This window comes from Podarcis cretensis (genome assembly GCF_951804945.1).
Source record: "Podarcis cretensis genome assembly, chromosome: 7".
NCBI classification, from domain to species: Eukaryota; Metazoa; Chordata; class Lepidosauria; order Squamata; family Lacertidae; genus Podarcis; species Podarcis cretensis.
In genome coordinates this window covers 15,188,820-15,209,837 of record NC_137176.1, presented here as the reverse complement: position 1 = coordinate 15,209,837, position 21,018 = coordinate 15,188,820, and the positions used below count along the sequence as shown (strand labels likewise).

Here is a 21,018-nt window from a genome sequence, read left to right as displayed (position 1 = left end):
TTTTGTTGTTGTTGAGCAATGAACACTTAAAAAAGAGTGGTGAACAGGAGCTCATTAATCAGAACTGGCCCCAAGTGGTCTGCTAGCTGAATCCCCTATTTCTTAGTAGTGTTGGTGGCAAAAGTAGTGGCAACATTGCCCCAGGAGCCTGAGCATTAAGTGTTTATAGCTTTTTTTGTATGAGGACTTCTGATGCCCTCACATGAGGGCTCTCTGTCATGAGCACCTGCTCCCATCAGACACCAGTGCACTATGCACATTTATAACATTTCCCAATTTCCCCCAAATTTTCAATCCCCATACTAATAACTCAAAAACGGTAAGGCCTAGGAAATTTTATTTACACCTGTGACTTTGATGTGTGAGATAATCCAGTACAGTAGTACCTCGGGTAACATACGCTTACATACGCTTCAGGTTACAGACTCCACTAACCCAGAAATATTACCTTGGGTTAAGAACATTGCTTCAGGATGAGAACAGAAATTGTGCTCTGGCAGCGCGGTGGCAGCAGGAGGCCCCATTAGCTAAAGTGGTGCTTCAGGTTAAGAACAGTTTCAGGTTAAGAACGGATCTCCGGAACGAATTAAGTACTTAACCCGAGGTACCACTGTACAGCAATTTTAATCAAAATCTGAGATATAGTAGCTATTTTAAAAAAAAAATTGTGATGATCTGGCATGAAACAACCTCATTGAAGAAAATAACGGTGGTTACCCAGACCTTGTTGGTGGTTGTGAAGGGCCCCCCCCCCCATGACTGTTCAAGCTTCAGGGCCCCCCAAACGTAGGTCTGCCACTGCTTGACACTTTGTGTTCTGCTGCTCTTTAAAAAAAACTTATCAACATCCTGCTGATGGTATTTTTTCCCAGTCATTAGAAAACTGTAATTTTAATATTTGTTCACGGAATGAAAAAAGCACTAGATAAGAGATGTAAACTTTGTTTTATAGTAAGTACATTTTTATAAAAGTTTTTTTTAAAAAAGGCTTCTTAGAACCCACCCAACGCCCATTTCCTTCCTCCAAGCCAAATGCATACAACAGTTTACTTACTTGTCCTTTCCGGTAACTATAGCCGCTTGACTTGCTGTGCAGTCTTGAAACTGGCACTACCCTTAGGGTAATTCATTGCACTTTTATAAGTTTGGAAATGATGTGCATGCAGCTCACCGCGAGAGTTCTAGACAGTTTGACAGTTTGACATCAACAAACAATTATGTTCTTTTTGAGCTGAGTAAAGTATGTGTCTGACTTTATCAGTGCAACATGCTTCAGTACTTCACAGCATAAGTACTGACAGCAGCGGGTAACTTCTCCAATTACAGCCGGGTTTGCATTTCCATAGCCTGCAGCCATTATTGGCATTTCCGATATCATTAAAACAAAACAAAACACAAAAACCTTGCATACTTTACTCTTAAATCCGCAAAGCAGGCTTGTTGATAGTCACCCACCTAGCTGCTTGTAGCAGATAAATAAGGTCTTCAGGTAATCAGATTGTTTTGTTTCTTAACATTTCTGTGGGAGAGTATGGGTTCAGTACAGATACCAAGAAAGGTGAGTTGTCGTAAGAGATGTCAGGTTGGGTAAGCTGTAGCAGAGATCAGGCCTGTGGAGTGAGACATTTCAGAATTGGAAACCGCTAGCTGTCATTATCGTGTTGCTCCCAGAAATGTTAGGGGAAGCCCTACCCTAACACGCAAAGTGTGGTAGCAAGGCTGGAACAATAGAATCATAGAACTGTTGAGCTGGAAGGGATCATGAGGCATCCTAGATCAACATAAAGGTAAAGGTACCCCTGCCCGTACGGGCCAGTCTTGACAGACTCTGAGGTTGTGCGCCCATCTCACTTAAGAGGCCAGGGGCCAGCGCTGTCCGGAGACACTTCCGGGTCACGTGGCCAGCGTGACATCGCTGCTCTGGCAAGCCAGAGCCGCACACGGAAACGCCGTTTACCTTCCCGCTGGTAAGCGGTCCCTATTTATCTACTTGCACCTGGAGGTGCTTTCGAACTGCTAGGTTGGCAGGCGCTGGGACCGAGCAGCGGGAGCGCACCCCGCTGCAGGGATTCGAACCGCCGACCTTTCGATCGGCAAGTCCTAGGCGCTGAGGCTTCATACAACAGCCAAAACCAAAATACAGGTGTGGGGGGAGCACTTTCCACATTGCTAAAGAAGATATGCATATGCTCCTTTATGTATACAGACAGATGCAAACTTAATTATTGTACAATCCATTGCACTATAGTGAGGAAGACTCAGACCAAGTGATCCACTGTGTAATCTGCTGTTGATGGGTGACTTAGAGGCAGCTTCTACTCTTCCTACTTACGATTCTATTTAGCCAAGATTCCTGCATTGCAGGGGGATGGGCTAGATGGCCTTTGGGATCCCTTCCAACAATTCTATGATCTTTGAACTGGATTAGTAGTGGGTGGCCTTTCAAACGGAGGAAGCGCCAGTTTTTAGTGAACCATTCTTCTTGCACACAAGGACAGGGGCTGGAAACATACAATTTTTTATTTAATGAAGTTGGAAATTAAAGGAAAGTGTCTCTAATATCCTTGAGTGGGCTAAAGGTAAAGGGACCCCTGACTGTTAAGTCCAGTCACGGACGACTCTAGGGTTGCCGCGGTTATCTCGCTTTACTGGCCAAGGGAGCCGGCGTACAGCTTCCGGTCATGTGGTCAGCATGACTAAGCCGCTTCTGGCGAACCAGAGCAGCACACGGAAACATTGTTTACCTTCCCACCGGAGCGGTACCTAATTATCTACTTGCACTTGCTTTTGAACTGCTAGGTTGGCAGGAGCAGGAACCAAGCAACAGGAGCTCACCCTGTTGCGGGGATTTGAACCACCGACCTTCTGATCGGCAAGCCCTAGGCTCTGTGGTTTAACCCACAGCGCCACCCGCGTTCCCCACAAATTCCTCCCTGCTACATGTCTATGACTCATGGTATTCCTAACTATAATTCTGCTGTGGACACCTTGTCTCGTTGTTACTTTTACTAAGACTTCTTCCATATTGCCCTTACTAGTTTTCCATTCATTGCAGAGCATCAGTAGAAATGCTAAATCCATTTGAGGAAGCAAACCTATGGCAAAAGACTGTCCATTTCTCGGCTTTGATGCCGGAGCTTTAGGTCTGTGGGGGAGGAGGAAAAAAAACAACCCCAAGGTTCCTAACGGGAGAAGAGACACTGAATAAAAATAGAGTGCTGCATTTTCAAACCTGGCCACGCAGTGGGCGTGTTTGCAGACAGGCGTGTTTTATTTGCAAATTGGTTAATAACATGCTTTGGTTCCGGCTGGTAACATGGGTGGAAGGAAATACATCTTGGGTTGGCTGTAGAAAAAAAGATGAGTACACAAGAGAGAAAGATCGCTGTGTTTTAGAAGATCTTTAAAACAGGCACAGTGAGTTAAAGTGAAGAGCCCCATAATCTTCACTTCCACGCTTAGTCTTCCAGACCCTACAGTTTATTTCTTGGTGCAAAGAAGTTTTGTCTTTTTAGAGTTTCTGAAGACTGGCTTCTGGGACTAGGCTTTCCAAGAGAGGAGGAGTAGAAAAACAAGGAGTAACCAGAAAAAAGGGGTAGTAGCAGGAGAAAGGCAGTTAAGAAGTGTTTTAGCAGTTTACAATGCAATCCTATGTGTGTTTATTCAGAGGCAAATTCCACTGTATTGATGGGGCTTACTCCAGTACCTGTCTTAGGACTGCAGCCTTAAACTTGCCTTCTGATGAGAATAAACTTCTCAGAACAGCCAGGGGACTAACAGCTGGGCATAATGACTGTAGATTGAAATTGAACAACAGCTCACCTGGGTAAATATTGAATTATGTTGCAATTGCCCACCTAAAATAGTGGTAGGTTTGCCTTGATGTTAGTGTTTGGTGCCCAGTCATACATCAGGGAAAGGGTCAGGCTAGAGGAATACTTTTTGGTGGCTCCATTTGCCCTTGAAAATGCAGTTCTTACCATAAGTGCCAACTCTCCTGGACTCTGGGTGCCTGAGCACCCACAAAATTCCCCATGAAGGGGCCAGGCACCCACAAATTTCAGTGCCAGGGCCATGCTCACTGCATGGCATTCATGGCCCCGGACACCCATGTTTGCGTGGCAAAGTTGGCACTCCTGGTACTTACAGTCACACTTCCTTATGACTTTCAAGCACATTCAAATCACATTCCCGCTCTCTGCAAGAATTTTGGGCATCACAGTTTGCTAAGGGTTTCTAGGAATTGTAATTTCATGGGGGGTACATCAGTCGTCTCTCTAGATGCCCCCCCCCTCCCCAAGTCACTTGGAGTATTAGAAGCTTTGCCTGCTATCACCACCTCTGAGAGGGCAGCCTGGAAAATTAGTTGCCACCATGATTCTCAATGTTTCCATACACATACACCACAGGATAATTTATTTATTTTTGAATGGAGGAGCAATTAAATGATGTGACCTCTCTACTTCCAGACTTGAAGCGGTGCAAGGCTTACCCTTGTTTGCTCCCAGCAATTCCGACCACACTGCTAACAGGTCAGCTTAAAGAAGGCATTGTTTTCAGAGGAATTATTTCTTTCTATATAATTCCCCCATTTCTTGGGTCAACAGCATAGCTGTCAACGTTTCCCTTTTTAAAAGGGAAGTCCCCTTATTCCGAATAGGATTCCTCGCAAGAAAAGGGAAAAGTTGACAGCTATGGTCAACAGGGTGACACCAATTTATACCCATTAAAAAAAAATACCTGCTGTTGCTGTTTCCTCTAGCCTAGTGCCATGTTTCTAGAAATAGAGCTCACCATGAACACCTCGCTTGTTCTCTTTTAATGGCAATGGCACCTACTTGAAAGGGGCAAATTCTGGCTGAAAAAAACCCCTGGCCTAGCCATTAAAAGTGCAGCAAGCAAATTATTACTCTAGTTATGAAAATATATTCATAGCTAGATACTTGTGCTCATATATTCCCATTTTACCTTTCGGCTACATTAAAGGAACAGTGGCCAATATTTTACCTTTGGGCTACATCAGCCAAAACCAGGATTTTACTTCTGGCTGCTAGAAGGAACAACAACAAAAAAACAAGGTAGAAAAACTGTCCCTATCTTTTTAAAAGCCAGTTTTTCTTCATGTGGTGGTTGTCTGCTGCCCTCTAACGTTGAAATGGTGCCATTCTTGACTACGGGACAGGAAATGCACTCGTACTGAGGAATGTCGAAAGAAATGGTTAAAAATGGGAAAACACTCCATTTCCTTTGCACTTAGATGGCAGCCAGAATGCACAAGGATTGCTGAAGCGTTGTGTCTGTCGGGAGGGCCAAAAGCAAGCTGTAAAAATGTGAGAAACAAAAGGGAGGAGGGGGAAAGCTGGCAGGCAAGGACACACTAGGACCTGCTTCAGTTCTGCATGTTTGTGCTTCTGTTGTGTTTTCTAAGTGTTGTTAGCCACTTGGAGCACTTCAGCTGAAAAGCCTGGATATAAATCAATTAAATAATGAACAGAGAGTAGGGAGAATTGAGTATATTGCCCTTTAACTCGTCTCTTTTCCTAGTCATCACCTGATCTGTTTACTAAATGCCTCACAGCTGCTACTGCCTTCCCCACTTCAAGCTGGGCCCTGAACCTTCAGGTTGTATGTAATAATGTGGGGAGTTTGGTTGCCATGGAGACGGAGGGGCAGGAAAGGTGTCTCAGAGCTTACCTGGCTCAGTGTGGATGCGGAGCTGGTAGGAGGCAGGTGCTGCCGATTTGTCTCCTGCTGTAGGGGGCAAACAACCCACTTCTGAATTAACTGTGGTGGATGTTGACAGAACAAACCTGTGACCACAGGAAAAAGTACTGAGAGAAGGAAAAGGGACTGTGGCCATTTAAAACCAACTAGCCCAAAAAGGTGTGGCAAGGGCCTAGGAGGTAAGCTTTGGGAGGTAAAGAGGGCTGTGAATTTGAATGTTTGGAATTCCAGACAGACAAAATTCAAAACTTGTGGGTTTTTAAACGCTTTCAGCTTAAGGAAGGAAAGCTATATAGGTTTGTCAGAAATGGAAGAGTTACTTCTTCCCTTGTGGCATCAAGAGGCAACCAATTCCCTCATGTTCGCTCTTCACTGGTCGGCCGATACCCAGATGATTGTTTCAGGCTTTATAGCTAATCGTAACAAGAGTCCTATGTCAATACATGTAACTAACGACTGCGAAGCGAATACAGCTAACTTTCAACTTCTGTTTATTTTAGTTATGCGACTGCAGCTTTGCATGTGTGACAGTGGGAAATAAATAAATGAAGAGTGGAGAAACCCACTCTCCATTTACTTATCTCTCTTCTCCCCCGACATCTTGCAGAGCTGCAATCGGAAGCGTACCTAGTTTTGGAAATGTGGCACAATGGCCTTGGGACCCTCTCAAGAGCCCTCATGCCTCCATCTTGCAGGGGTTGGGGCTTCCTGGCTTTATATAATTTTGCTTATACACACGATAACACCCACAAATATGTGAATTACCTGTATATATCTATGTTCGTATCTTGGGTTGTGTATCCCTAAGTTAGAGCCATTGAAATGAATGAACCTTATTTATGTTTGTTAACTTCAATGGGTAGAGAAATTTTATTCTGTTGTGGGGTGTCATAAAATTTATACACCACTTGGATCGTAAAAATACTAATAATAAAGCCCCAAAGTGCATCTGTGGAGTTTTGCTACATGCCTCAAGCCTTCCAGAGGGGAAATATAGTTCTTTCTGTTTTTCCCTTTCTTCCTTGTTTTAAAGTCGGGTTTTAGCTAGACAGTTTACAGTGATCAAGTACAAAACAGAAGTGTAGTATTAGCAAAAGTATGCAAATGAATGGGTAAGTTTATCTTACTATACAGTGTTTTTGTAAGGGGGAAAAATGGGCATGTGTGGCTCCCAGTAACAGGTAGGCAGCCGTGTTGGTCTGCCATAGTCGAAACAAAATAATAAAAAAATTCCTTCCAGTAGAACCTTAGAGACCAGCTAAGTTTGTTATTGGTATGAGCTTTCATGTGCATGCACACTTCTTCTGAAGACAATCTGAAAAGCAAGATGAGCACCACAACCCCAGAGTCGGTCACGACTGGACCTAATGGTCAGGGGTCCCTTTACCTTTAGGCAGCAATATGCACTGTACGAGGACAACGTGTGGAGTGGAAGCCTGTAGTAATAAATATATTTATTTAGCAAGTAGAGGGTTCTAGATTTGTTTTGAAGTTTGCAAAGTCACAGAAGACATCAAATCAACACAACTCCCGGAACTTACTTACAATACTCTTCAACTCATTTTGATATTACGGTTTTGCGCAACGCATATATACACAAACTGGAAAGAGAAATTTGTTCTACAACACGGAACGAATTTAGCTTCTGCTACCAAAAGCACACAGTGCTTAATATGATCTGTTCTTAGGAAGATTAAACAACACTGATGTAAAGATCACAAGTGATTTACAAACCATTCTTCAAAGAAATGAATCAATATGAAATCTGTTCAGTATTACAAATCCAGAGGCTTAACATTTTCACCAAAAATGCAAGTTGAAAATATTTAAGTACATTTTGAGAGGAATAGGGTACTGCAGTGATTACTTTGAGATAGTCGCAATTACTTTTTCTAAAAAAGAATACGGCCTAGGCTCTGCATATGTTGCGACTCCATATGAGTGCAAGGAGTGCAAAAAGGGGCATTGATTGGATAATTCAGCAGTATGAGAATCTCAGCTTTTTCAAAGTAATAAGAATAATAAAGAGTAGGTTACTAATCCTTATGGCTATGAATGTATGTTGAAAGTTTGCAGGTGAGATTTTGGCAGTCACCGGGGCAGTTTAATAAGATTTCCATTGGCTACCGATATGGCAGCAGTGCCTTGCACAACTCTTTGGCTTTCTAAATGGCAGGCAAAACCAGAAAAAAAGTATGCAGTACAGTGCAAATCACAGAACTATGCAAATTTACTTAGGTGGCAGGCTTTTCCTTTTCTTGGCACAGAATGTGGAGCATATGCACAGCTCTGATGATGGCTGAATGCAATGCTCTGAATTCTACCACATAGGATATTCTAAGGCATCCTATTCAAAACTACTACAACATAACCATCCTGGCAGTAATGACCTATCAAATCCCATGGCATTCTGGGTCAGCTATAGGCAGTGGAAGTGATGTGCTTGAGCAGAGTTAACACAAATAGCTCTTCCCAACATCTTTATTGTCAGATGGCAACCCAACATCTGTCTGCCATATTTTTGTGAGCCAATGTAATTGTTGCATGTGGACTATTTCGCACAGAATGAACGGTGTAAATGTGGAAAATACATGTGCAAACAACTTGGGTTGCTAAGGAGACAAGATTCAAAGTATAGTCAATGGTAACCCCCCCCCCCTTTATTTTTTACAATAGGATGTATAACAAGGTCCTTTAACTGCAAAGCAAGTAAGTGGCTTTAAACAATACTGTGATGTTTCTGAAGGACTTGATATACTATTGCTTTCAGCAATCCCAATGCAGCGCCTTATTTCTGTTAAATAAGCAAGATTGGCCACCCTGGATATTGTATAGTTATCAATCGATACTGATTGATATAAGTAAAACTGAGCTGTCCATAGATCATAGCCTCACAGCGCCCATTTACATTACCAACTTAATACCGGCTTTACACCAATGCCACTATATGATTTCCCTGCAAATTTTAAGTGGGTGATATTGTTGAGAATTATGTGTCAAATTCCCACTTCCCTCACAGAGCTAGTTCCTTGGGGAAAAGGAATGGCTATTAGTTTACAAGTCTATGTGATACACCCAATGTGATCTGATCTTAAAAAGCACACAAAACCAATATTGTGTGAACTGACCCTCACATCCAATTTGTGCCATTACCAAAGATGTTTATCAATAGGCATATGCTGCTGGTGGGACCTTGAGAGTGAAATATATGGGCTTATAACATGTTACCCTCACAACTTGTGAGGCAGCTTAAGCTGAGAAATGGCCTGGGTCACAGTTTTAAGCCGGGCATTAGAGTCACTCTTAAAAAAAAGTTTGGATATTTTATGGTTCTTCAGCAGGGGGATCCGATGGCAGGCAGTTCTGACAGCATCCCCAGAAATTAGATTTACATCCTGATAATAGGGATGTGATAGTGACGGTCATCTTCAGTCAGAAGAAAGACTTCTGGCCAGTCCCTCTGATACACGTCTGTGTAGCTTTCTTGGGAAACGGCTGAATTAAACTTGCACAACCTGTAAACGGTTATCTTGACTTCAAGAGAATGCCCAAGGAGAAACAGTTCGACCTGTTAAGCAGAAAAGAATGAGAATTACACACTAGCAAACCATAATAAATTGAGTTTGTTGAGTGTGAACATGGCATTGATTTGGAGTCATGTCAGCAATTAAAAGATGTAACTCAGACATTTAAAGGCAGTGAAGAAAAGTACCATATAAAAACAAATAGGAACCCATGAATAGAAGTTTCATGATGAGTGACCCCAAGCCTTTTTTTTTTGTTTTGTTCTATTTGTGACATGTGGGGTGGCATTCTATATCTGGAATATCTATTAAACCTCATGAAACTGACTGATATACCTCTGGAAATTTAAATCTGATGTGAGAAAAAACGTGCATGTGAATGATAAGCATTGTAAGAAGGTTTGGTGAGATTCCATTAGGGTTGTAAATTGCTGTTTTATTGAAGTAGCTTTAACTGTCTCTGGACTTCATTTAAAAATGCTGCTATATTCTTTTATTTCCTTGCAAGGGGTGATTTAAACTGTTAATTTATGGTTTTCTAACTGTTGTTAGCTTCTGTAAGCTTTCCTGAGGTAAAGATGGAGATATATGTTTCAGATAACTAGCAAGAGTAGAATTCAATTTCTTAAGAAAGAAAATGAGCTCCTTCATTTTAGAAAACAGTTACTAATCCATGTGCCAAATAAGATAGGCTTGAAAGTGCATGGGAGATGTCTTGTGAAATCTCAGATAAAATAAATATGGCCAAATAAGGTTTCCACTACTCAGGAGATGACGCTTCAGGGCCCATATATTTATTGTCCCTTCCTTGTGACTAGTAGAGATAGAGGAAGCAGAAGCACAATTCAGGTTGTCTCTTGAAGAAAAAAAATCTTTTTTGTTTTTTTTACTGCACACACCTTGCCCTGTTATTTGTTTTCTTGATGTAGACAAAGATGCATTAACCTCATGAACACATCCAAGTACTGCAGTATTTGAAGCTTTTCTTGAATGCTACAGAATCGTTGGATTTAGTTTTTCCAGCTCATATTTACCTGATCGAGGCCTCTTCTCTCCCCTATGGCGTTCAGATGATTCATCATGTAGCTCAAAGGGTCCAAGGAAGTATCACGTACAAAAAGCTGGTTAAAAAAACTTGGGATGCACTCTTGCTTGTTGTTCAAGCATTCGTAGGCTTCTATTACTTGGTAGAGCATGATGAATTTTATGGCCTCGTACAGTTTGTGCTCCAAACTTTCGTCAGCAAAAAGGGTGTTGCACAAGTTCCCTCTTTCATATGGGTCTTTAATACTACTGACTTCCATCCACTATAACGCACAGAACAACAAAAAGCAGAAGAGGTGGGGGCAAAAAGTTAGCTTGAGGAATAAAACAGTTAAATAGCAAGTAGCAGTTTTATTTTTAGCTGAAGTATTTAATATTGTATATACTAACAGCAAACTCAAATTCTCTGAATTCTGGTCCAAAATGGCACTAAGAGTAGGAGTAAGGTACCAGCAAGCTGAGTGAAGCCCAAGGACTGCAGAATACCAATACAATAACATACTATTAAGGTGGCAAAAAAGTAAATAAATCCCAAAATGGTCCAGTGAGGACTGAGCATGCTCAGTGGTCATGGAATGCCAACTGGCTGCAGAGGTAAAGAAAAGAAAATTGTGGGGAGAAGGAATGAAATGAAATGCTGTGGAAGAGATGTGCAGGAACACTGTAAATATTTTGTACCTTGCAAGATTTTGTTACAGGTCCCACTTGCACTCAGATAATGGTGATTCACAGGTGTAAAAGGTAGCTTTAAACACCTGTGGTTCAGCCACTCAGCTCTCAGCCATTCACTGCTCTGAGTAGTTGTCCTCAAAGGTGGGTTATCAAGCTTTAAAAACCAACGGTACCTTTTGAGACTAGCCTTTATTTGACGCACTTAATCTCCCGCTTTTTAAAACCACATTGGTTCAATAAATCTGCACATCACTGAAAACTCAATGCGGTGCCTTTTTGAGATACTATGGTTCTGTAAAAAGGTGTGAACGTTTTCTTCAGTAACTGTGAAGTAATAAGAATAGCTCCACTCCCCATCCCATCAAAAAGTGTATTTTAATTCTATTTTGCAGGCCTGTAATATTAAATTTACCCTCTCCAATTAGATTACCCCCACTAATTAGTTGACCAGAGCTTCTGTTAACTGATCTACAGATTAAACTAATTAAATGTTCTGCCTCCTTGCACCTCAATTGTCTCTTTCCCATTTGCTCAGTGGTAGGACATCTGCTGTCTATGATGATCCCAGGTTCAATCCCAATCACCTCCAGTTCACACTTGGAGAAAACCCTGTTTGATATCCCGGGGTAAGAACTTCAGTACATAACACCCCTCCCCACCGAGATAAGGCGTTAGTTACAATCGTAATGGTTTCCTTATATACAGCACTACACTGTTGGTCTAATGGAAGTATGTGAAATGTAACTGATATGCTTTTGTGCCTAAATGAACCATTACGTGTAGTGCTGTATATAAGGAAACCATTACGATTGTAACAAACGCCTTATCTCGGTGGGGAGGGGTGTTATGTACTGAAGTTCTCACCCTGGGCCAGCAGGGGGATACTGTAGATAGTTATGCAAATAAGGGATCGAAAGTGACGTTCAGTGATTAGATAGTTTTAGGAAACTGTTACAGTTATGTTGTACTGGAGCTCTATATAAGCAGGCTGACTGAACCCTTCATTTCAGTTCTGTTCTGGCCTGTGAATAAACAAGAGCTGTTTGAAGAATCGCTGTGTCGTCTGATATGTTCACCCACAACTTAACAGTTTAATAATAGACCAATGGGCTGATATGTAAGGTTGTGGCCTTAATATTTCATCCATAGCACAGTGATAGTTTATAGTGACAATGGGCAATCCATCCATCCTGCTGATACCTTCCCACTCACCTGACTTCTCAACATTTCAATACATCTACGCAATTTTCCCAATGTATTGGAGCCCGTGTACTGTTCTGATCCAAAACTATATTGCTGGATCCAGTTGCAGCCTTGCGAATAAAGAAGTTTCTCTGGGAGCTGAAATAGAAGAGAACATAACCAGTGGAGGAGTTCAGTGGGAATTTTAGGATTTCGGTCTGAATGAAAGCATGGTGTATTGGGTACAGTGTCAGATTGGGACCTGGGAGACCCGGGGTTGAAATCCCAACTTGGCAATAATGCTAAGCAGTTGATTTCAGCCTGACCTACCTCACAGGATTGTTGTGAGGATAAAACGGAAAGGGGAAGAACTATGTATACTACATTAATAATAATAATAAAAATATATGTACACACACACACACACACACAGTGGTACCTCGGGTTACATACGCTTCAGGTTACATATGCTTCAGGTTACAGACTCCGCTAACCCAGAAATAATACCTCGGGTTAAGAAGTTTGCTTCAGGATGAGAACAGAAATCATGTGGCAGTGGCGCGGCAGCAGCAGGAGGCCCCATTAGCTAAAGTGGTGCTTCAGGTTAAGAACAGTTTCAGGTTAAGAACGGACCTCCGGAACAAATTAAGTACTTAACCCGAGGTACCACTGTGTGTGTGTCCATTTGACTGGGTTTCCCCAGCCACTATGGGCAGCTCTCAACAGAATATTATAAACATATTAAAACATCATACATTAAAAACTTCCCTTAACAGGGCTGCCTTCAAATGTCTTCTAAAAGTCAGATAGTTGTTTATTTCCTGGACATTTGATGGGATGGCGTTCCACAGGGCGGGTGCCACTACCAAGTTCCCTGTAACCTCACTTCTCACAGTGAGGGAACTGCCAGAAGGCCTTGGAGTTAGACCTTAGCATCCGGGCAGAATGACGGGGGTTGAGATGCTCCTTCAGGTATACTTGAGCTGAGGCCGTTTAAGGCTTAGAAGGTCAGCACCAATACTTTGAATTGTGCTTGGAAATGTACTAATATACTAGAAAATCATTCACTCTGCATATAATAATTTGTTTCAGGATATACCTTTAGGACATCTGTTGCCTTTGTCCACAATGGAAGAGGAATACCTTGGCTGAAAATCTGGAACAACACAGCTCTCAGCACACAGTAGTTATCTCCCCTGACCTGCCGTACATATTTCACATGATGTCTCCAAAACAACTCTTCATAAGCCTTAAAAGAAAAAGAGAGAAAATACCAAATTAACAAGGAATGGTATTTCCTGAATTTCGGACGGGGACAAATGATTGGCTGGAGCAGTTGATTGAGGACCATTCTAAAGGAGAACACCACAAGCAGCTCTGCATGAGGTAAGGTCAGGGGCTAAATTTTGGGTATCAGCAAGAGCAGCCGAATGGGTGGCAGTCAGAGCTGGCCACTGGAACGCAACCCATGGGAAGAAATTCCTCCAATTCGATTCTCAAGCAAATGGGAGCTGTGCAGCAGCCCAGTTGTTATCTCACACAAGACCACCACATTTTCGGTGAATCTTGTGAAGGAGAGCTTCCCCAATGGATTGTGCACCATGTTAATTAGTGGGGGGGGGGGGGAGAGCACACCTTATCAAATTTTCTAATACCTGAATAGCCAAGATTCCAGACACAGAGAACGTTTCATTTTCCTTCTCCTGTGTTCTGTCTCCTTCACTGCAATGCGATATATGGGAACTAACCATTAGACAGCCATGTTCACATCGGGGATACCAATTATTCAGGGACTGAATAAAGTACAGTCGTACCTTGATTCTCAAACTTAATCTGTTCTGGAAGTCTGTTCCAAAACGAAAGCGTTCCAAAACCAAGGCGCGCTTTCCCATAGAAAGTAATGCAAAATGGATTAATCTGTTTCAGACTTTTTTTAAAACACACACCCTAAAATAGCAATTTTACATGAATTATACTATCTAATGAGACCATTGATCCATAAAATGAAAGCAATAATCAATGTACTGTACTATAAAATAAATAAGACAGTATTGTGGGTGATAAAAAAATTAATTATTATTTTTCCTTACTTGCACTGATGATAGTCATTGTTTGGATGGGGGGCTTTTATCCATTTCCGCAGTCACACAATCAAATCAATCAGTAAGTGAACTGGGTTCCACACAGTCACAAAAACAAATTAACCCCAAAACATTTCCAAAACAAAAATGCAAAATTAATAGTAAAAACAAAAGCGCCAAACTTAATCCGTTTGACTTCCGAAATGTTCGAAAACCAAGGCACAGTTTCTGATTGGTGCAGGCGCCCCAGAAACAATAGCCGACAGCCACATTGGATGTTCAGCTTCCCCAAAACGTTTGAAAACCGGAACACTTACTTCTGGGTTTTCGGTGTTTGAGAACCAAGGTACCACTGCAGCACCTTGAAGCCTAATTTTAATATATCCTAGCCTTGGACAACAAACCTCTTTACGTGCTACAGGTGAAGCAGGCAGGCAGCAAGCAAGGCAAGGCCACAAACCAGTAGAAAGCTAGCTAGTAACAACAACAGCAAAAATCACATGTTTTGGAAGCTTTTTAAGTTGGAGTTCTGCTTTATTTATTATAAACCTATCTACTACTAGATGAAGCATCTCTTTTTTTTTTGAGGTGGAGACCTTGTCATGGATAGTACATTATGATCAATTTTGAGCCTTTGCTCCCCTTTGAAAATGGCTGTAAGGTATAAACTGGAATTACGTTGCGAATGGATGTGCTCGATGTTATTGCTTAATCTATGTGCTCAAGGGAGACACTGTAGTGCAGCTTGCATCTTTCATGCAGTCTTTGAAAGTCTATTGATGTGGGAGACGGCTGAGCTGGATTTTGAACTTTGGTTTCATAGGAGAACAAGCTGCAACAAGGTGTATGTTTGCACAGTCTTTGCTTCCCTCTCCTCTGCATCTAAGGGGGGAGGACTGAAAGTGTCACCTTTTGACCAAATCCCAGTTTCTAGTTATGTGGGAACCTGTGATTTAGTCTACCTGGTTCATTAACAAATCTGAAACCAGTATGACCCTGGTTCCTTTTAACTAAGCACGGTTTCTCAAATGTGGATGTAACAGAACCCCATCTTTTATTCAAAAGTAGAAGGTTTCGATCTCCTCCTCCAAGCAAGGTGCAGGCATGAGTCGGAGATGTGTTCTTTTAAAACTAAGCCATTGATTACAATTGAATTGAACCACACTCACTCTGTCTTGAATTTGCATGCCAACTTTGTGATATTTCAAATTTCAAGGCAGATACTGCATTGCAGTATATTACCCCAAGGATCGCCTCCCCACATATGAACTGATCCAGACCCAGCGATCATAATCTGAGGCCCTTCTTTGCGTGCCTCCTCCATGAGAAGTCTGTAGGGTGGCAACATGAGACTGGGCCTTTTCTGTGGTGGCTCCCCTCTTGTGGAATGTACTCCCCAGGGAGGCTCACTTGGTGTTACATATCTTAAGGCACCAGGTGAAAATGTTTCCTCTTCCCCCAGAGCTTTGGCTAATTAAACAACCTGTGGCCTTTTAAACTGGAGGGTATTGCTTCATTTCTTATTAAGTTACATATTTTTGTGTCTTTACACTGTAAATTGCCTTGTGATCCTCGAATGAAAGGCCAGTATATACGGAAAACTTAATAAATAGATGATAATTTCCTCCCTGCTTTGAAAATGGCACAGGGGTCGGTCAAGCTGAAATTTTAATTTGCAACAGGGAATTGTGTTCTGTATGCAGGTGCCCAAACTCATCTTGATATCTCGGCATTTAGCAGAGATTCTGTGTTAAAAATGTACAAAACCAAAGGCCAAACAAGCAAGCTGAACTTTGCTCCTCGGCTATCCCTGCAGTGTGTCCATTTTCGTATTAGTAGCTCACCCCTCTCATTCTTAGTCTTACCTTTCTCATGTGTTTGGCCTGCTCTGTTTCCTCTTTCCATTCTTTTGCACAGTAGCCAAGCAAATCAGCTTCAGCCGAAACACCTTGGTTATCTAAGTATAAGCGCAGGTATCAGTTAATAAAATGAATCTGTTTAAGATTATATGAATTCCCCCCCCCAAAAAAAAAGAACATTAACACAGTACAGCATATATTACTTGTGAATTTTCTCTGCAGGTATCTACTCCACCTGAAAGCCAAACAACAAGAACAGTAGTCAGAAAGCCTGCATCAAGTAAGCACTGTTTAATAATAATAATAATAATGGTGATGATGATGATGATGATAATTTATACTGTTGGAAGCTGGTGAGCAGGAGATTTGTGAATGAGTGAAGGAAGCACTTCATTGTGTAACGCAAAAACAAATATAGTTCGCTACCACAAGATATGGTAAATGGCCACTAGCTTAGACAGCCCTTCAGAAAGGATTAGGAAAAATTAAAGCGCTATAAAGAAGTATTTGCCCTGATGGCAAAATGGAGTCTCCATGTGGAATTTTCTACTACTGCTATTCAGGCTGCCCAATGCCCTCCATTTCAAATGTCCAGGCTGTTTATATACCCAAAATGGCAGCACCGGCTCACTAGAGGTTGGGGCAGGGGGAATTTTGATATTTGCAGAAGTACTGTACTTTTTCCCATGTGTATAAGACTAGGTTTTTTTCTTAAAAAATTACGCTAAAAGGTGGAGGTCGTCTTATACATGGGTAGTGCATAGGGTGGACGTTTGATTGGTTGCTGCTGTGACTATTGGGTGTGTTATTGGTTGATGCGTCAATGGCTGGTGTTGATTTGCTGACGATGTGGCAATTGGGCAGGCAATTGACAGCTTCTTCCAGCGAGGGGACAGACAAGAGGAAGTGCCCTGCATGTGGGTGAGCGATTTTCGGCAATTCCCCCTAAAAAAATCTCAACAACCCTGGGTAACCCCCCCCCAAAAAAAATCTCAACACTCTGTGCCCTCTCCCCCCACTTTCTTAAATTTTAGTCCCCCAAAACAGGAGGCGTCTTATACATGCGTCTAATACACAGAAAACTACGGTATTTAAAAAATAGAGGGAAAGCTGAGAGGGAAATCAAATGGAGCAGAGTAGCTGGACTGCTGAACAGCATCAATCCACGCTGCAATGTTGGTCCGTCTTGTACCTCTGAATACCAAACCTTAGAAGCTTCCAGAGATACCTGGTTCCCTGCTCTTAGACCAGAAGGACTCATGATCTGTTTTAGCAAGGCTGTTACTTGGTTCTAATGCTGGGCTGGAAAAACCTACTTATGCAGCCCTCCGTGTCATCTGAATCTCTGGACACTGCACACCCAACTTCTAGCTTTCCAGACTGCTCCAATTGGTTATTGTCTCCTCTTTCTGTGTGTGTTTGTATGTGCATGTAGGGGGCAGCTGCATTGCATGGGGTTGTCTAGATCAGGGATGTCCAACTTCCAAGAGACTGTGATCTACTCCCACTAAAAAAACAACAGGCAGTGATCTACCCATTATATTGACCAAAGTTGTTGAGCTTATTTGGGGGGGGGGGAAGGACCTGGGTTTTTTTTGCAGGGTGGTGTGTGCAATCAATAAGCATCATGTGATTGACCACAATCGACCAGGGATGCCCCACGATCGACCGGTAGATCGTGATCAACCTGTTGGACATCCCTGGTCTAAATAATACCTGGGTCCCTCCCAACTCTACAATTCCATGGTTCTATGCATGTGCACACATGAGAGAAAAGGGATGGGGTGGGATGACACAGAGGAAAACTATGCAATCCTGCAAACTCTGCCCACCATAATATCTGGCTGCACTGACCATTGATTGTGCTTTCCCTCCCACTCATTGACTTTAACAATGGGGCAGTGGCACTTCAGAGGAAGAATTACTCCATAAAACCTACCATTTTAGCAAATGAGCAATATATGTATAGAGTTGCCTGCAATACCACAGAGCAGTAGCAAGAAGAGTCATGGTGAATGCAAACTGTCCCTTTACAGCTTGCAACATGTAGGGGTGATTGACAGCTCTGATCTAAGAGGGTACATCATTCTATCCTAAAAACAGGAAAAAAAAGAGAATTATTAACCTTCATTGTTTTTATATATTGACAAATTAATTCTTCTAAAATGTAAGGTTTATTAATTTCTCAGCACTACAGTGGTACCTTGTTTTGAGTCCGGGATCTGTTCCGGAACCCCGGACGCTCGACAAAGCGCCGCTCTGCGCACGCGCGTGGAGCCATTTAGCGCTTCTGCGCATGTGTGAGTAGCAAACCTGGAAGTAATTCGTTCTGGTACTTCCGGGTTTGCCACGGACGTTTGCCGAAATGGACGGTCGACAGGGTGGACATTTGAAGAAGTATTACTGTATTACTGGATATTGAGTGGGGTGGGGATTGGTTTTGTTTGGTACAATTGTTTTTGGTTTGGTTTGTTTTTCTATTTTGTAAATGGCGGTTGGTATGAGGCTTGGGATCGCTACCGTGGTGGGGCGAGGGAGGTATGGTGGTGGGGGCAGATGTCATAGGCGAAGGGGATCGAGATATGGATATGCTCGTACCCCTTCCAATCTGCGCCCCATCCCGAGGGACGAGGGTAGGGTGAGCAAGGATTACTCACTTCCGTCACTGGTGTTGTGCAATGCCAGGTCCATAGGCAACAAAACCGCCACCCTGCGAGATTTCGTCACCTCGCAGGGGGTTGACGTGGCTTGTGTGACGGAGACCTGGGTGCGCGAAGGGGATACTGTTACCTTACGTGAGATGGCGCCCCCGGGTTTCTCCGTCCTCCACCAGTCGCGAACTGTGGGCCGGGGGGGAGGGGTGGCATTATTAATCCGGGAAGATTGTTCTTTCAGGGCTCTACCATCGCCATCGATCCCCGGCATTGAATGTGTTGGCCTAGTGTGGGGCTCCGAGGTGAGCTTGGCTGTCTGGCTGGTGTACCGGCCACCTAGCGCACCAGCAGCCACCCTGTCAGGCCTGCTAGAGGCGGTGGCCGGCTGGGCCTTGGAGTTCCCTAACCTACTGGTATTGGGGGACTTCAACGTCCATGCTGACGCCCCTCCCTCCTCACAGGCTCTGGACCTGGTGTCTTCCATGGCGACACTAGGGCTCTCCCAGTTTGTTTTGGGCCCCACACATCAAGCAGGCCACACGCTGAAACTGATCTTTGGCGTCGGTATAGATGTGATCATGTCTCCTTCGATGAAGGTGCCATGGTCTGATCACTACGCTCTGAAAGCCAGGATTGATTTTCTACCCCCACTCTGCTTAGGTGGCGAGCCAATTTGGGCGCGCCCGCAGAGGCTGATGGACCCTGATAGATTCCGTCAGGCGTTGCGGGACCTTGCTTCCCCTGGCGACTCATTGACTGAGCTTGTTGAGGGCTGGAATATCCAGCTCCTGGCAGCCATCGATGAGATCACACCTAAGCGCCCTCTGCGACCCCGCAGAAACCGGGCTCCCTGGTTTACCGAGGAGCTCCGGAAAATGAAGCGGGACCTCAGACGGCTAGAGCGAGTATGGCGGGGTGCCCGTGACGGAGCCTCAAGAACATCTTATAGGGTTTTTATGAAAACCTATGAGATGGCAGTGAAGGCCGCTAAGAAGTCCTACTTCTCGGCCTCCATTGCCTCCGCTAGCTCTCGCCCAGCGCAATTATTTAGTATAATTAGGTCTTTAACGTCCCTTGAAGGACAGCCAAATTTAAATAACAATTTGACACACAGCTGTGAGGCATTTGCGAGCTTTTTTGCGGAGAAGGTCCTGTTGCTCCGCCATGACCTCCCTGCCAATTTGGATACAATAAAGGAACTGGAGGCCCCTCGACTGTCCTCGGGTCCAGTATTGGACCACTTTGACCGGATATCCCCAGCCGATGTGGACAGACTCCTCCGAGCTGGAAAGCCCACCACCTGTCCTCTTGACCCGTGCCCGTCTTGGCTGATTAGAGCGTGTCCAGACGAGGTGCGGGCCCCCGTAGGTGATATCATCAATTTGTCCCTTGGCACCGGGATATTCCCAGGGGAACTGAAGGAGGCAGTGGTGCGCCCGCTCTTAAAGAAAACATCATTAGATCCCTTAGATCTATCCAATTACCGCCCAGTTTCGAATCTTCCATTCCTGGGTAAGGTGATTGAGAGAGCGGTTGCTGAACAGCTTGGTAGGTTTCTGGATGAAACATCGGCCCTGGATCCATTCCAGTCCGGCTTCCGCGCTGGTCATGGGACCGAGACGGCTCTGGTCGCCCTAACAGATGATCTCCGCAGGCAGCTGGATCGAGGCGGGTCAGGGCTGCTGATTCTTCTAGACCTGTCAGCAGCCTTCGACATGGTCGATCACGAACTCCTGGACCACCGCCACATCTTTATGCGCCCCCTCGCCCAGCTTGTTAGGAGTTTTGGGCTGGGTTGCCATCAGTATGCCGATGACACCCAACTCTATCTGTTGATGGATGGCCATCCTGACTCGGCCCCAGACACACTGACCAGATGTCTGGAAGCTGTGGCTGGATGGTTACGTGGGAGCCGGTTGAAGTTAAATCCTTCGAAGACAGAGGTCCTCTGGCTGGGACGGGGCGATATGGGATTGAGGGGGCAACTCCCATCTCTTGCGGGGGTGCAATTAGTGCCAGCACCGTCCGTTAAGAGTTTGGGTGTAATCTTCGATACCTTCCTCTCTATGGAGGCGCAGATTACAGCTATAACAAAGGCAGCATTTTTTCATCTCCGCCAAGCTAAGCAGTTGGCTCCTTATCTCTCTCGCCCTGACCTAGCCACTGTGATCCACGCGACGGTCACCTCCAGACTGGATTATTGTAACTCGCTCTACGTGGGGCTACCCTTGAGACTGACCCAGAAACTCCAGCGGGTGCAGAATGCCGCGGCGAGACT

The 21,018-nt window shown here is 43.8% G+C and overlaps 1 protein-coding gene and 1 long non-coding RNA gene across 5 annotated transcripts in view; one reads left to right on the top strand and one right to left on the bottom strand.

The window, feature by feature from the left end:
- The window catches only part of LOC307220949, a 127,282-nt gene that overhangs the window by 53,749 nt on the left and 52,515 nt on the right, over nt 1-21,018 (top strand). The window contains exon 1 of one of the 2 annotated variants that reach the window (XR_013841192.1): nt 16,307-16,366. The exons of the other annotated variant lie outside the window; for it this stretch is intronic. This is a non-coding gene — a long non-coding RNA (uncharacterized lncRNA). Of the gene's footprint in view, nt 1-16,306; nt 16,367-21,018 lie in introns of those variants that run through there. 2 annotated transcript variants of the gene reach the window in all.
- Nucleotides 7,162-21,018, bottom strand: part of OTULINL (OTU deubiquitinase with linear linkage specificity like) — a 34,449-nt gene continuing 20,592 nt past the window's right edge. For all 3 annotated transcript variants that reach the window (XM_079985081.1, XM_079985080.1, XM_079985082.1), the window contains exons 2-8: nt 18,026-18,179; nt 16,290-16,321; nt 16,093-16,184; nt 13,246-13,395; nt 12,177-12,305; nt 10,283-10,555; nt 7,162-9,292 (exon numbers count right to left, since the gene is read on the bottom strand). In XM_079985081.1, the coding sequence (XP_079841207.1) occupies nt 9,113-9,292; nt 10,283-10,555; nt 12,177-12,305; nt 13,246-13,395; nt 16,093-16,184; nt 16,290-16,321; nt 18,026-18,132 (963 nt within the window). In that variant the 5' untranslated portion in view covers nt 18,133-18,179 and the 3' untranslated portion in view covers nt 7,162-9,112. The remainder of the gene's footprint in view (nt 9,293-10,282; nt 10,556-12,176; nt 12,306-13,245; nt 13,396-16,092; nt 16,185-16,289; nt 16,322-18,025; nt 18,180-21,018) is intronic.